Source organism: Plutella xylostella, chromosome 14 (genome assembly GCF_932276165.1).
Source record: "Plutella xylostella chromosome 14, ilPluXylo3.1, whole genome shotgun sequence".
NCBI classification, from domain to species: Eukaryota; Metazoa; Arthropoda; class Insecta; order Lepidoptera; family Plutellidae; genus Plutella; species Plutella xylostella.
In genome coordinates, this window is record NC_063994.1 from 8,637,598 (window position 1) to 8,654,978 (window position 17,381).

The following is a 17,381-nucleotide window of genomic DNA, read 5'->3' on the forward strand; positions in this document are numbered from 1 at the left end:
GCGATGTTAAACTTTCGAAGAAAAGGGTGAAATTGTTAGATCGTTTTCAGAAAATACTGCTAAAAGTGAAATTGACCTTGTACGCATCTCTCCAAGATCTTCAAGCCATTTTTCAGCCGGACAGCCGTCCCTACGAGATACGTTTCCATCTTTACCGAATTCGTAATTTCCTTTATAGTAAGCTTGTATTAGTGATATTTATTTGATTGGCGTGGGTTTTGGCCTGAGGCCCTCGCAGAATGAGGAAGAATATTTTAACCGAAAGCATACACATTCCCTCAGTGTGCAAATTGTAAGTTAATGAATTAAACACATTGTAATGCATGTATATTTTATTTATTGATAGAACTAATAAATTCTATGAATTATCACAAATACTAAAAAATATAGGTAGTAATTAGGTCCCTTTACCACTTAATAAAGCTACAGATAATGGCAATCAAAGATTAAAGTCTTATTATTTTTCTCATATTCTCTCCTATAGGTTGGCTGGTACAAAATGCTTTTAGCCTTTTGTATAAGTAATTATTAATACTTATATATACAATATTTTGTTAACAATTATTAAACTATTATTGTATATAGGAACTTAGGTAATCAGTAATCACAGGTGCTCCTCTGTTTGAATTGACGCATGAAGAAGAGGAAGAAGAGAGGCGTGAGGCCATTGAAGGCCAGGCGCATGCGTAGGGACGGGATCCTCCCACGCACCGCCAGTCTTGATTGTTCCTTTCATTAGCCTAGAAAAAAACAAAATGAAAAGTTCAGTATGATATTGTTCTAAAAAATTACAGACACTAACAAAACTACACTGTAACATAAATATTCAACACCATCCTAACACATTATTGGGGTAACAATGAAGTTAAATTCTATTCTATTATTTAGCCAAACATTTAGGGATAACCTACCTTTTTCCATATGAGGAGCCCCTGCTCAAGAAGCCTCTCATTGACTGCAGCCTGTCTGTTCATTGCTTCAGTTAATCAGCTATCATTGTGAGGGCTGAAGCCGTGGCCCTCTCACAACGCAGTTGCTCCATCTGCAACTCAAGCACATCCGCTGCTGCTTGTGTTTATCTCGTTCATGATTCTAAAACAATTCAAACAGAAATTGGATACATTGTAAATTACAATACCTTCTTGACTACAACCGGTAACATTTATATTTCAAAAAAAATAGGTTAATACATTGATACTTACATGTCTCAGTTGTATTTGTCTAAGTTAGTTAAACTTCCTTTCTTCTTATTTTCCAAAAAAACTACGTTGACACGAAAATGAGCAAACAGCTTATGTAGAAAAGAAAACATGGCGGCTGTCAAAAGTGCCACAGGTTATGAATTTCTTCAACGTTGAATTAAAAAGCCGTTTTTTGATACTTGCTATCTTCACTAATTCCAACAAAATATATTGTAGGAACAAAATTATTTAAAACAATTAGTGGTAGTATTTATTATTTTTGCATGGCAATTAAAAAAATATAGTTTCATTCATTTCACTCAAGCCATCCAAATACGAACTAGCGATATGAAAACGAGATCAAAGTATGTGTGTTATGAATCGCGTTTTTGAACATTGCGGATTTCATCTCGTAACTCGTTCGTATCGCTTTACAAATATTTCGGTTGAGATGTGAATCGCGCCCCTGGACTGCACTGCTTTGACGGGTGGTTTGGGGATACCAGCCTAGTTTTTGGTTTCGCTCAGAAATACCTAGTTTTCTTCTCTAAAGACGTGCGAAAGTTGCCTTGTATGCGAAAAGGACTACATTGTGATTTATATTATCTACATTGTGATTTATATCTTCGAATTAAGCGTTGAAATATAACAGCTTCAAATACCGATAATTCGACAACTTCAGCAGATTGTAACCAGCTAATAAGTGATTTAAACCCATTTTCTACGGCCTCATGTTGTTTTATCAACGCTTTAGTCATCGCTGCAAAACCACGCTCTAATAAAGCCAGGTTGTGAAGCCTATCAAATAGTTTCAGCTCATCATTACACTCGAGATCCGAGTATATATATATTTGACATGCCTTAGGAGAGGCCTATGTCCAGCAGCGGACATTTTACAATCACCGGTACTTTATTATTAGTCGCCGCATGAGTCGCTTCCTATCCAGGTATAGCTTTTCTGTGAATGGAAAATATTTTTTCTAAAATTTTTATGGAAAACAACAAAATATAGTCAATATATTTTGAATTTGGTTATATACCCTGTATTTTTTTCTTTGCGCGGAGTTTACCTATTACGCAGTACAGCTACTTCGCGTTATGCCTAAGTCATATCACGATTTAGGCATAACGATAGCTGGACCAACCGCGATGTAGGTCTTTGTCGAAAAAGAGCAAACCAAAACTAGACCTATAGAGCTTTAGGTACAAGAGGTGTACTTAGCATACAGACAGGGTTTTTCGTCATGATAATGTAAATTACAAAAAAGTATATATTTTCATGAATATGGACTGCAAAAAAGTTGAAATCCTCCGTGGTCGTGCCAGGAAAGAAACCATGCCATCCTCGAGTCATGTAATGTCTTATCTAACCTATTATGGTGCTGATTATCGTTTATGTAGATACTTTATTACCCCACTCTGCTCTGCCCCCTAGCTTTATTAGGATTAAGTGTTGTTAGAATAAAACGAAGTGAATTTTATACTTAAACAATGTATTATTTTAATAATAACAAACAAGTTAACCTAAAATACTTAAAGTTAACATAACTAAAATCCATAAACTTAACATAACTAAAATCCATAAACTTAACATAACTAAAATCCATAAACTTAACATAACTAAAATCCATAAACTTAACATAACTAAAATCCATAAACTTAATAAGTTTTTCCTAAAACTTTGAAAAATTATTCATGATAAATTTGGAAAAGCTGTCTTCTTATTTTACATAGTTTTTTGATAAAATATAGGGACGTTATTTCTTTTTTGTTCAATTTTTCTAACTCCTTCTCGTATTTTGAATTAAAAAGCAAGTCTATTTTTCGTCTGCTGTTCCCTTCAAACAGGCTCTGTCTTAATTTGAGACTTTGCCAGTATGCCTCTTTTTTTAATTTATACAAGAAATTGATGAATGTCAGTCTACCCTTTATTCGACTATTTAATCGACGATGACAGCCTTCTAAGGAATTATTTGTGCGGTGTGTTTCACTGGCGCAACTAATAATATTGTGCATTTTGCCCATCCACTGACTTTCAATATAATCATGGAATTTTACCATTGCTTCAGTATCATTTGCTTCCCCCATAAGTTTAATTTCTCTCCAGACACCCTTCAAATATCTCGTAGGCAGTAAAGGAAGGTTTGCACAAAGATGAGTCTTTCTATATCCATCAGGCGTGTCTTTAACACCTAGTTTTTCGGATTTTTTCCATACAGCTTTGGAAAAATGGTAATAACACCCGCTAATGGCGATACCTGGAAAAACAGCTTGCAGCGCCTGGATTTGGGCTATTTCATAATAACATTTATATCGTGTGAAATTTATCTCGAAGTGTGTCTTGATCAATTCAAATAGCCGAATATACATATGTACCTTGTGATTTATCTGGTAGTAAACTGAATATTACAGGTACGATATTTACGGTGTCGTGGTTCTCAGTGTTTATGTTTAAATGTATAGAATACAGTTGGTACAAACCCAATGGCACACATTTAAAAGTACCATCGCCGTATAATTCGGGATCAATACCTGCAACTGTCTTCAAGGTTCTCTTAGCATCTGCAGTAGAGAATATCTATTGTCTATTTGTGGTTGGTGAGAGTCCAGCTTGCTAGCGATGCGGTTTTGAATAACTTATGAAAACTTTGTTTATATGGGACACTAAACTTATGGGCCTGTAGTTGTCCACACTGGCCTTATCGCCTTTCTTATATAGTAATATGATATTTGCGTGGCATAAATTTTGTGGAAAAGTACCTCTGTATAAAATAGTGTTGCACAAATTTGTTATATGCGGAAGCAACACGGATTTTCCCACTTTCAGTGCTTCTGTGGTGATACCATCGTGACCGGAGCTCTTATCATATTTCATGCTCTTGAGAACAGCGTATACTTCTGAGCCAGTTATTGGGTTCAATATTTTGGTTAGAAAAAGCTTTAATTATTGAGTTATGATTGAGACTATCAAACGCTTTAGTAAAATCTACAAATGCTAAATAAAGATGCTGGTTGTACTCGTTATATTTTTCAATTATTTGGTTGAGTGAGTGTAAGTGGTCGGTTGTGGAGAAGCCATAATACCTGATACAAATTTAAGATAACATATACAACAATAGTACAGCTGACATAAAACTTCAACAAACTGGAGCAAAATTTAAAACAGAAAAAGGGGTCAAACAGGGAGACCCGCTATCTCCCAAATTATTTACGGCCACTTAAGAGGAAATATTCAAAGGGCCAGCGGTCTTGTGGACGGACAAAGGCATTGACATCGGTGGCAGAAGGCTCACAAACCTTCGCTTCGCTGATGACATAGTCCTGTTCGCCACTTCTGCACCAATACTTCAAACAATGCTAGAAGACCTTAGCACGGCGAGCCTTGAGGTTGGACTGAAGATGAACCGGTCGAAGACTAAAGTCATGAGTAACAGTGCAAAACGTAGGGTTGAGGTAGACGGTCAGGAGATATAGTATGTCGAGTACCTTTATCTAGGCCAGATAGCTTCATTTCATAACCGGCAAAACAAAGAAGTCAAAAGACGGATTGAAAACGCCTGGAAAAGCTTCTGGTCTATTAAATCTTTAATGAAGGGAGAGCTACCATTATCGCTCAAGCGGAAGCTCCTCGACATGTGCATCCTGCCCGTCCTAACCTACGGCGCTCAGACTTGGTCTTTGACGGAATATCAGAAGTCCAAGCTGAAGGTTTGCCAACGAGCGATGGAGCGCAGTATACTGGGTGTGACCAGGTGAGACCACGTCAGGAATACCACACTGCAGGCCACGTCATGCGAATGCACTCGGACCGGTGGGCAAAAATTATAACCGAGTGGGTGCCGAGCGACGGACGCAGGCGCCCAGGTAGACCTAGAAGGAGATGGCTGGATGACCTGAACAGATTTTTGCCGGATTGGCGTCAGGTGGTCGACAGCAGCGACGTGTGGAATAAACATGGGGAGACCTTTGCCCAACAGTGGGACACGGAATTGGCTACTTAAAAAAAAATACAGCTTTGGTAGATGATTTAGGCAAATTGACACCAAAAACACACTCTAGATCTGCCTCAGAACGGATCAGGATGGCTGGGGAGACATTAGTTTGCCTTGCATGTATTCTGCCATCCCTCGTCCAAGCATGCTTACAATTTTTTGCTGCTGACTCTCTCTGACTTTTCAAAACAGTATCCTGTTGAACTTTGTGAGACGCTCGTTCGTTAAATAGAGTATATGACACAAGTTCTTCATAAGAATTTAAAGACAACTGAGGAACTTGAGACTGATCATCAAAAATATTATTTTGAAGTTGTGGTATGGATAATTCAGAATATTGGCTTTGTGATGTGCGAGCTCCATTTCTGCTATTGTTTTGAGGACTAGGAGGTGGTGGCGTGGTTAAGTCAGAATATTGTCTTTGTAATGTGCCAGCTCTACCTCTACTATTGCTATGAGGACTTGGTGTAGATGAAGGTCGAGTTCTGTACATGGAAATATCTCATTCGAATAGAATTTACATTATTTTTAATTCCGCCTGAGTACGGGTGTAATCATCATATTTGCTTAGTTTGTTTGCTATATGCTCTCCGAAACCAGCATATTAATTCCTTTTTTTCACCAGCATCACGTATAATGTTTTGGGCCTATTCTAATAGTGGATCTGTAGTCTTAGACCCCTTAAGACGTGGTTTTTAACTAGTATTTATGATATTTTTTTAACCATATAATTCCTAATAAACACGTGAGTACAACTACTTAAATCGGAACGTACAAAGATTGAACGAGATGCTCTATGCTTAGTTGGTTTAGGTTTTAACTTTCCAATAATGTCTCTTAGGGCGGATTCGACCAAACTTCACTTTACACGAGAATAACTATCACGGGGATAATTTTACTCCTTGAATATACTCGCGGATAACTTTGTTTGCGTTTTACCAACTACTCGAAGAATAAAACAATCTCGGTATTGTTATTCTATGTTCTAGAGTGATTGATGAACGATGTATTGAATGAATATATAAACCGACGAAAATCCGTACAGTATTGTTTCTTAGAACTTGACATTAAATACGCAACATTTTAATTTTACAGGATAACATAGTGAAATGTGACTTGTGTTGACAGAGGACCAGAGGACATTGGTCTGTCTGTTTCTCGGGTGTTATTCAGTAGTGGTGTATTTGTGCATTTTAATTTAGTTTTTAAGATTTTTACTTTGTTATGGAGGGTCTAAAAAGAAAACGCAGCCCTAATTAGCTTCCTTCTGAAAGAATATTGTTAATGGACCTAGTGGAAAACCATTTTCTAGTAATAGAAAATAAAAAAACGGATGGCGTGTCTGTAAAGGCCAAACTTGCTGAATGGCAAACTATAGCTACGGAATATAACAGCCAAACCACCCACTCCCACCGTGATGCGGAAAACTTAAAAAATCAGTTGTAAAAGTATGAAAAAGGCTGCTAAAAAAGAAACATCCCATGCTAGAATGCAAAGAATTCAAACAGGTTGGTGTCTTCAGGACGATTTTTATTTCTTACTTATTGCAGTTGCTCATAAAACATTGTTTTGGAAATCTGTATTTTTATGAATTAAACTACTCATTCACAGGTGGCGGACCTTCGCAACAAAAAAAGGAAGATCCGGTTTCTTCCAGAATTATTTCATTGATAGGAACAAGTGCTGTAGGGTTATATAATCCCTACGACAAGGATAGCGTGGTCCCAGTATATGCAGATTCTCAAACTTCTACTGCTACTGGTTCAGGGTCAGAATATCTTCCAGGTTCATGTAATATAGGTCAGTACTGATAAGTCAAGTGAGAGTTTAGATGATAACATCCACCTATATTTATAATTCTGCTATTAGTTACAAAAAGGTACTTCTTATTATTTATTTGGTTACAGATATACAGAAAATCATTGATATTCACAAGCCTTTTCCTGTGACAAAGGAAGATGGTGACCCAATTTCAGTGAACATTAAAATTAAGGCTTGTAGAGTTAATATTATATCTACATATTTTATGCTCTATAAAAATATCTAAGTTACATTTAAATCTGTGTACCCTTTGAAAAACATAGTTTTGTTTTAGGATTGGACTGATTGTAACTCAGCTGTGTCTACTCAATTATGTCCAAATATTGATGATGATGTCAGTATGAACGCCAGTGCAACACACGCACAGGAGTTTTCTACTAATGTAACGAGCCGTTACCAAACCATCCACCGCACCTACCCACATACCGAAGCCACAAGAGCGCCCGCAACTCGAGGTGGGGCACCACACAGGCGACTCCGGAGAATACAAGGGGCGCGGGGCGACCCGCCTATAAATAGCCGCCGGACCGCCGCCCGACCACCATTCGTCACCTCCTGCTCCGACGAGTGACCAGTCCGTTCCCGAGATCCTTCCCCGCACCTATATCTATCTAAGTATCTATTCACGCATACTAAGCTCACAACACCGTCCTCCCTACGCTGTGGGTCGCCTACTAGCGGATCGAGGTTCCCCGGAATACACGGACGCCTGGGTCGCCTAGTTTAAAGCGGCCGTGTACCGAACTATACAATCGCTGAACACACACCGGCCCTCAGCCACACTTTCTTATCAACACAAGTACACTCCACAAATCCTGGAACAAATCCACACGTACCACCGGTATTCGCCCGACCTCCTGTACCCTGTATTCCTTCCCCTTATTAAGATAGAAACATCCGCGTAGGCCCCTTCAGGGCCCGATCAATATAAATATCAATAACCGTGATAAGTATTTGTGCATTTGTGTAGTGTGTTAATATTAAGTACATAAGCTGTAAGTACCTTAGATATATAAGTTAACCTGGTTGTAAATAAAGCGGGTCCAGTGCCGCCTAAATTGTGTTACACTAAGTAATCGGCATTATTAATTCTCACCCCGTACACCTACCGAGGTTATTTCCCTCCAGGGGCCTCAGGACCAAGATCAGGATAGTTAGGACCGCTTCACGGTCATTGTAGATCCCTCAGGTGACCAGGCATTCCTTCAGAGGCCCGGCACCAAGTTGAGCTAGCCCAAGACCGCTTCCCGGTGTATATTAATTGAGAGTTATTAGGTAGGTACCAGCCCTAAGCACTAGGAACATTAGTCACAAGGGTAAGTATCACATTACAATATAGCACCCAACCCCTACTCTCGGGGAAGGCCAGGCAGGTCGATTCGCCCAGGGGTCGCTCCCCGGTGATCCAGACCAGCTCCTGCCGAGCTGCTACATTACATTTGGCGCCCAACGTAAAATCCACTAATTCTCATCAATATTTAATATTATTTAGCCCCCCGTAATAAATCGTAAATCACCAGAAATAACCAACCGACCGACTAACTGTTCAAGTTAACCATCTACCCGTAATTGTTCTAAAAATAGACCGACAACCGACCGACCGACCCCGTTTAACAAAAATTACAATTCAAAAGTAAAGAGCACGTAAATTTTTGTTGGTCATTTTTATTTAAATTTCCGTAACCGATTACAAACTGGCCCCGTTTTATATTAGGTAAATATACAGCATCAAATGCCAACTTCTTGGATTTATAACCTTAGTAAAGAGGAATTAATAAGGGAAAGTAGGGAAAGGAATCTACCGACCGTAAATTTAACCGTTGTCAAGCTGAGGAAGCAGCTGTCCGACCACATCAGAGAAGAAGAGGAGGAGACCTTCGAGATGACATCCGAAGACCAGACCAGAACCGCGAACCAGCTGAACCTGTCATCCATCGTGAGGGAATGGAATATATCGTTCGACACCGCATGCGACCCAGTTGAGTTCATCGAGCGTTTGGATGAACTGACGTCATCAGGCGACGTCCCGCAGGACCGATTACTCCAGGTACTACCTAAAGTACTAAGAGGTAAACCGCTACTATGGTACAGAAATAACTCAGACAGCTGGGAAAAGTGGGAAGACTTCCTGAAAGACTTCAAACTATTCTTCTACCCGGCGGGATACGAGAAAAACCTGCTCGAGATGATCATCGCACGAAAACAACACCACCGTGAATCTTTCGTCAACTACCTGACCGACATACAAACCCTGATGAGAAGGTACGGAAAAATGACCAAAACCGAAAAAGAAGAAAGAGTCTACGAAAACATGAACGCAAACTACAAGTACTACATCAAGAAGCAAGACTTCACCAGCCTCGGGGAATTAATAAGACAGGCAGCCGAGTACGAGCAGATCACAGAAGAATCATCATCTCAACAGTGGAATCACCGACCAGACCGACACCGCCAGACACCGAAAACTAATCCTGAAAGATCACCAGAACCGCGTAAAATACACGAAAACTACGACAAGACCACATGCTGTTGGAACTGCGGCAAAGCTGGCCACTCACACAAGGAATGCCGGGGCAGGCAAGTACTGTTCTGTAGCCAATGCGGAGTCCTCGGGAGACTAACGCGCAACTGCTGCAGAAGAGAAACCAAGTTCGGAGACACGAACATAACCGCCGAAGAAAACCTACTGGAACAACGAATCTTCGAAAACGTAAAAATAGGGAACATCACATACCGAGCTCTAGTCGACACAGGCTCCACCAGATCTTACATCAGTAGAAACATTTATGAAGAGAACTCGAAAAACGCCGACACTGAAAAAGTCACAGGGATGCGAGTAACCGTCGCTGATGGCAGAGTCATGGACGTGAAACTCAAAATAGACCCAGAAATCGAGATACGGCAGAGAAAATTAACACACGAACTCTTCGTACTACCAGCTTATTCACCGCCAAACCTAGTTATCATAGGGATAGACCTACTAAGAAAAGCAGGAGCCACAATAGTCTGGCACAACAACACCGAAAATACACCGAAAGTCACCGAAGTCGTCGCACCAGAATCAACGCCACCAGACAATAATATAATCAAAATCCCAAGAAAGTCAAAATCCCGCAAGCAAAAGAAAAAACATAACCAACAACATCCACCAAGATATCCCGACACAGCTCCAATCCAGGAACGAAAAGGATGGTTCGAGAGGAAAATGACCGAAACCCGACAATCACCTGAAAATGACCCAACATTTACGATAAAAAACAGCTCACTCCATAAACGAATTGTAAATCCGAGATACGGGGTCAAGATCAATGCACAATCGCAGTGGAAATTATGCGTTCCGACATTGAAGAGAAGGTCGATTATCGAACAACACCTTAATGAACCGACAACAACAGACCACCGAAGCACGGGAAAAATCCTAAAAAGCATTGCCGAAACATATTACTGGCCCGGGATGTATAAAGATGTTCTTCATCATATGAAAAAGTACAAAGAACGACTAAAATCATCGTCATCAAACTCGCCGCAACCAAATTCCACCGAACCGAAGCAGTAATAACCTACCGACGACGTCATCACCCATCGCCAGATGTGCCTAGCCGCGGTACTCATGCGATGCCGAACGAACCGATTATTCCAAACCTACCCTCAATCATCAACATAATGAAGATTGAAGACAAATAGCCGTAAAAAGTTAAAACATTTGTATATTTATGACCTAGTCATTCCGTACCGTACCGTATGAATCTTATTATGTATAATTTGTAATTTAATTATAAATATACAACCGAAAAACCACAATCTATATTAAAAATATAGAAATAGGTAAAAATGTAAACGCAAATGCACATATTTTACACCGTCCGTCCGTAGTATAATATAATATAAGTAAATAATAGACACACAGACATATTAAACTTATAACATCCACCTTTTTCCATCCAAGTCTCAAGTAAAAATTTTGCTCAGACTTAGAATAAAGATTGTTACATTTTTGAACGCAGCCCGATACGTTACTCTGTGAACGTACACAGGTTAGAATTTTTGTTGTCAAGTCAATGTCTAGTGTCAAACCGAGAAAATTTCAGCGCAAGGGCACATGCTGATTAAATTTAATTTATTTGCAATGCTAATAATCTAAAACCGAAAAGCTGAAACCGTATACCTAATGTAATTACCAGGAAAATGTATATCAGTACACAATAAGTTATACATATATAGCCTACAATGTAAGTAAAACTAACCATGTATTTTATCCTTGCTCATATCTTGTATAAAAACAAAATATTCACATCTTTCATGTAGCAAAGAATCCCGAATATAATATACCGTTTCCGTCCGAATTTACCTGCACCAAGCAAGGATGAAGTGCTCATGTATTGCATTATCTATTTACCTGTAATCTTGTTTTTACCAACCTTAATAATATTACAATTTGTAAATTTAGCTAGAAATAATATCTAAGTAAATAAAATATATCCTGAATCCAGATGATAAAGTAGGAACCTGTTGTAAACAAATGCACCAGTACATGCACCTCTCTTTATTATTTTTTATGTTTGTCTACATAACCTGTGAATTTTTACCAGGTAAAAATTCTCCTGCTGAGGGGGGAGAATGTAACGAGCCGTTACCAAACCATCCACCGCACCTACCCACATACCGAAGCCACAAGAGCGCCCGCAACTCGAGGTGGGGCACCACACAGGCGACTCCGGAGAATACAAGGGGCGCGGGGCGACCCGCCTATAAATAGCCGCCGGACCGCCGCCCGACCACCATTCGTCACCTCCTGCTCCGACGAGTGACCAGTCCGTTCCCGAGATCCTTCCCCGCACCTATATCTATCTAAGTATCTATTCACGCATACTAAGCTCACAACACCGTCCTCCCTACGCTGTGGGTCGCCTACTAGCGGATCGAGGTTCCCCGGAATACACGGACGCCTGGGTCGCCTAGTTTAAAGCGGCCGTGTACCGAACTATACAATCGCTGAACACACACCGGCCCTCAGCCACACTTTCTTATCAACACAAGTACACTCCACAAATCCTGGAACAAATCCACACGTACCACCGGTATTCGCCCGACCTCCTGTACCCTGTATTCCTTCCCCTTATTAAGATAGAAACATCCGCGTAGGCCCCTTCAGGGCCCGATCAATATAAATATCAATAACCGTGATAAGTATTTGTGCATTTGTGTAGTGTGTTAATATTAAGTACATAAGCTGTAAGTACCTTAGATATATAAGTTAACCTGGTTGTAAATAAAGCGGGTCCAGTGCCGCCTAAATTGTGTTACACTAAGTAATCGGCATTATTAATTCTCACCCCGTACACCTACCGAGGTTATTTCCCTCCAGGGGCCTCAGGACCAAGATCAGGATAGTTAGGACCGCTTCACGGTCATTGTAGATCCCTCAGGTGACCAGGCATTCCTTCAGAGGCCCGGCACCAAGTTGAGCTAGCCCAAGACCGCTTCCCGGTGTATATTAATTGAGAGTTATTAGGTAGGTACCAGCCCTAAGCACTAGGAACATTAGTCACAAGGGTAAGTATCACATTACAATATAGCACCCAACCCCTACTCTCGGGGAAGGCCAGGCAGGTCGATTCGCCCAGGGGTCGCTCCCCGGTGATCCAGACCAGCTCCTGCCGAGCTGCTACATTACAAATGGTTTTCATAGAATATTAGTGGCTTCACAGGGAAAACTTATTTATTTATGACAATGATGAGGAATTATAAACAAACCTTGTCCTTGAAATGATAAACTAGCAATTAGAACTTTAGCAACTATAAATATTCAGAAGAAATACCGAGGGAATGGAAAGAGGGATACATTGTCAAAGTACCGAAAAAGGGAAGCATGTCAGACTGTAACAACTATCGGGGAATCAGCTTACTGCCGATGTGCTCCAAAATTCTAGCGAAAATCCTGCTACAGCGTATGGCGACGGTGATGGAACCAAAATTCAGAGATGAACAAGGAGGCTTCCGGGTAAACCGCTCCTGTACGGACCAAATAAATGTCTTGCGTATAGTGATTGAACAATGCAGAGAGATGCAAAACGAAGTCTATGCTCTGTTTTTAGATTTTGAAAAAGCGTTCGACACTATACAATGGGATACTATGTGGAAAGTACTTCGACAGAAGGGCGTACCAGGGAAAATTATAAATCTGGTCCGAAACTTGTATGTTGGCTCCACGTGCAGAGTGATACATCGTGGACAGCTGTCTGAAGCTATAAATGTATCTGCTGGAGTTAAACAGGGATGCCTTATGTCACCGTTCCTCTTTCTTGTCGTAATAGACGAAGTGATGCGCAGAGTGGTTAAAGATAAGGAAAGAGGCATACCTTGGCGCCCAAACCGTGACCTCGAAGACATTGATTATGCCGACGACCTATGCTTACTATCCGCAAGCCGGGAGGATCTACAGCAAAAGACCTTGGACTTAGTCACAATATCTGCCGAATATGGAATGCGTGTCAACGTGTATAAGACCAAAGATATGCGAATAAACACAGACGACATAGAACCCATTCAGATTAATGGCAAGAACATAGAACAAGTGGAAAAATTCTGCTATCTCGGTAGCATGATAGATCACAACGGAGGCACGGATATTGACGTCGAGGCGAGAATCAACAAGGCACGAGCAGTGTTCGGACAACTGAAGAACTTCTGGCGTTCCAAGAACATCAACCGTAACACCAAAATCAGGATCTTTAACTCCAACGTAAAAACTGTCCTCTTATACGGGTGCGAGACTTGGTTTGTGCGTAAAGATATTTCCCACAAGCTTCAAGTTTTTATAAACAAGTGCTTGCGACAAATTCTCGAACCATCAGAAATGAAGACCTTTGGACTCTCACAAACCAGAGACCTACGCATTTAGAGATCCTCGATCGAAAATGGCGCTGGATAGGTCATTCGTTGCGGCAGGAGGACTGTCGCCTCACAAAGCAGGCCCTAGTGTTTGCCCCGCAAGGAAAAAGAAGGATAGGGCGCCCAAGAATAACTTGGATAAGGACATTAGCCCAGGAGATCAAGTCGATCAACATGAGCTGGCCAGAAGTTGTGGCTGCTGCCTCTGATCGTCAGAAGTGGAAAGCTGTAGTTGCGGCCCTATGCTCCACTAGGAGTTAAAGGACTTAAGAAGAAGAAGAAGAAATATTCAGCCAAAGTGGTCGACCACACTCAGTGGGTGGACACAGGCTGATCATGATGATGATGGCATATGTCCAGCAGTGAACGTGAGTTGGCTGATGATGATGATAGAAATAAACAACCACTCACAAGGCAAACAAAGTGCTTATGTAGTATGTATAATCATGTATTTACAAAAGTATTAATGTATGGTTTTAGAACTGTTATTTGTATTGTTAATCTTTTTTAACAATTTCATTTCAGGATTGGGGTGATTATACACCACAATTGCTGAAAACTCCTGTGTCTGTCCAGTTAAAAACAGAAAATAAAAGTAAAACAAGTGTGTCAAGGAGAAGACCCTTGCATGCTCCAGGAACAAGCTCTATAGAAATGCTTCACAAACAAAAAATTGATGCCATAAGTTTTCAGAAGGATCTGGCTACGGAAGAGTCAGAAAGGAACAAAACAATAGCTATGTTAGATATAGAAATAAAAAAAGAAATTCTAAAACAAGAAAAGCTTAAAACTAAACTTTTACTTTTAGAGCTAAGAAAAAAAAAGAAAGAAAATACAGGAGAAATGTAAATATTGATTTTCATCCTTTTTGGGGTTCCGTAAATCTAAAACTATTAAAGAGACACAAGATTGTTTATAATTTGACTTGATTTAACATTCCTTTATTGTACTAAAATGGTCAGACTGAATCTATTAAAATAAAAATTATTATTATGTTTATCAGTTTATTATTATCACCGTATTCATTCTAAAACATTTTGCTGTCCTAAGGTACCCCAGATCTGTATAAAACATAACTTAACATAAAAATATATTTAATTATTTATGCACTGTAATCCCCGAAGGGGTAGTCAGATTTGGCTCAGAAGCGAGCCACTCACTTTTCGCAGCACATTTGTACTCACGTGATAGGTTGCGATATTTTGGAATAAGTAAGCCGTTTTTGGAATAAGTTCAATGCACTTAAGGATACACATCTAGAATCTAGATATGCAGGTTTCCTCACGATGTTTTCCATCACCGTAAGAGCATGTGGTATTATTGTACTTAAACTCCATAATTGAAAACACAATTGAAAGAATTCATTGGGACAGGCCAGGATTTGAACCCATGGCCTCTCGATTGAGAGGACGAGGCTTTATCCATTACACATTAATGTAATTAGATATTAATGAATCTCGTCCCCGATTTCGAGTGGATTGTGATGCTACATCAGCAGAGGAAACTTGCCCATCTCTTAGAAGTTCAAACCATGGTGCTGGTAGATCAATTTCGGGATCATCTGGAGGAACTTCTTCTCCTCTGCGTCTCAATATGTTGTGAAGCACGGCAGTGGCAATAATAACATTTAAAATTTTATCCAGCTTAATACGCATCCCAAGTGCCAATACTGGAAAACGTCTCTTCCAGACCCCATAGCTCCTTTCCACAGGATTGCGTGTTCTAATCTGCGATTCGTTATACAGTTGTTCCACTGGTAGTGTGGGGTGCTCTATTGGTGGCATCATGTAAGCAGTTGATGCATAACCTCCGTCTACAACAAAAGTGCCTCACCATACTTACCAGATTCAAACTGGGCTTTAATGTAGCTATTATTAAATATTGTGCTATCATGGGCCGATCCTGGCCATCTAGCTACTATATCTGTAATTTCTAGATTAGCGTTGCTGATGGTCTGCACATTAATAGAGAAATATCCTTTTCTGTTTCTGAATAGTTCGGCTTGCTCACCACCTACTTGTAATCTTAATGGAACAGATGCAATACGAATATGGGTGCAATCCATTGCGCCAATAGCCCTTGGAAAGCGAGCTATACGATAAAATGCATCCTGTTCTTTCCTCATTTCTCTGTTCGTTGTAGGAAACTTGATGAATTCATTATGTAGTGAAGCTATTGCAGCAGTTACTTGGTGTATTATTTTATTTGCAGTGGGAGTGCTCATACCACAGTAGTCACCAATACTCATCTGTGTCGAATTAGTTGCATAGAATCTTAAGGTCGCTAACAGCTGATTTATAGGCGATATGGAGAAATTTCTGTAAAAAAAAATGATTTAGGTTAGGTTAGCTACATAGTAGCGCAGTATTAAAAGTACCTCGGAGATATTTAAATAAATAGATACCTACCGGTCTGATGAATATTCCAACTTGTGTTCTAATTTATCTAACAAACATAGAGTGGATTCCTTGGATAAACGAAATCTAATAGCAAAGTCATGATCATCATAATCATCAAAGTAATTGACTCTTTCCTTGATCCACCTTGGACGTCTCGGCACATAGTCATCATCACTGTCGGAATCTTCGATCATATTTCTTAATCGTTGCATCGTAGCGAGGTGTTAATATTTTATAAAACAAATCGCAAATTTCCAAATGTAACCAAGGAAGATTGAAAAGTGTGTGACACTTTACTTTTTCAAACCAACGTACTCTATGTTTCAAACTGTGCAATAGAAATTACAGATTATAACTATTATAATAGTATGAAATGTCATATGACGGTTTTCTAATCAGCTGATGTGCCGCCGCCATTACAAAATTACTCTCGGATAAGCTCGTTACTCGGTAAATTTTGGCGGTATAACTTTTTATTCTTGGGATAAGCTACTTATCTTGGTTTCGGGTTTGGTAGAATGCAAAATCTGCTTACTCGCGAGTAACTGGTAGTTTACTCTCGAGTAAAAAGTTACTCGACGTTGGTCGAATCCGCCCTTAAATTATTTTCGAACTCCAAACCGCTGTTGCTTTTGACAGTATGGTCGTAGAAATCTCCCGGTAATCTCAATGTTGTACCATACCGTCCATACCATACACCATTTCCGCTGCGCTAACATTCGTATCGCTACGCGGTACAGCTCGTAACCTGTATTGCTAGTTCGTCCACCCAACTTCTACCCGAGCTAATAAGTTTAGCCCTTAAGGAAGCTTTCAGAGATCGGTGCCATATTTTTACTGCTCCGTTAATCTCGAGGATGGTACGGCGTCGTGCGTATTTTCTGAACACCTAAATATTTCATTAATTCAGTAAAGATCCCACTTTCCATCTGTCTTCCTTGATCAGTCGTAACTTTAGTTGGGGACTTTCGGACTGCAAAAGCTTCCGGCCAACCCGATGTTCTATCTATTATAATAGTTACACAATACCTATACTTGTCAGGTGACGTTGGTAAAGGTCCGACTATGTCTAGATGGATATGCTCAAAACTATCGCA

At 40.0% G+C, this 17,381-nt stretch overlaps 1 protein-coding gene and 1 long non-coding RNA gene across 2 annotated transcripts; both read right to left on the reverse strand.

Annotated features, from left to right (window-relative positions):
- Positions 1–171: 171 nt before the first annotated feature.
- Positions 172–1,068, reverse strand: LOC125489407. The gene is made up of 2 exons (XR_007266963.1): positions 912–1,068; positions 172–740 (listed from the first exon to the last, which is right to left on the reverse strand). It is a non-coding gene; the product is annotated as an uncharacterized LOC125489407 (long non-coding RNA).
- Positions 1,069–15,324: 14,256 nt separating this feature from the next.
- On the reverse strand, positions 15,325–16,728 carry LOC119693740 (putative nuclease HARBI1). The gene is made up of 2 exons (XM_038118074.2): positions 16,294–16,728; positions 15,325–16,203 (listed from the first exon to the last, which is right to left on the reverse strand). The coding sequence occupies exons 1-2, from the start codon at positions 16,494–16,496 to the stop codon at positions 15,699–15,701; spliced, it is 708 nt and encodes a 235-aa protein (XP_037974002.2). The 5' UTR covers positions 16,497–16,728; the 3' UTR covers positions 15,325–15,698.
- Between the last annotated feature and the right edge of the window lie 653 nt (positions 16,729–17,381).

What these genes read in the sequence shown, in the direction of transcription:
- LOC119693740 (XM_038118074.2), bottom strand. Translation starts at nt 16,496, where the DNA reads ATGCAACGATTAAGAAATATGATCGAAGATTCCGACAGTGATGATGAC. An exon ending in TTGGAATATTCATCAGACCG is followed by an intron (nt 16,204 to 16,293) that starts GTAGGTATCTAT and finishes TTTTTTTTACAG; the next exon opens with AAATTTCTCCATATCGCCTA.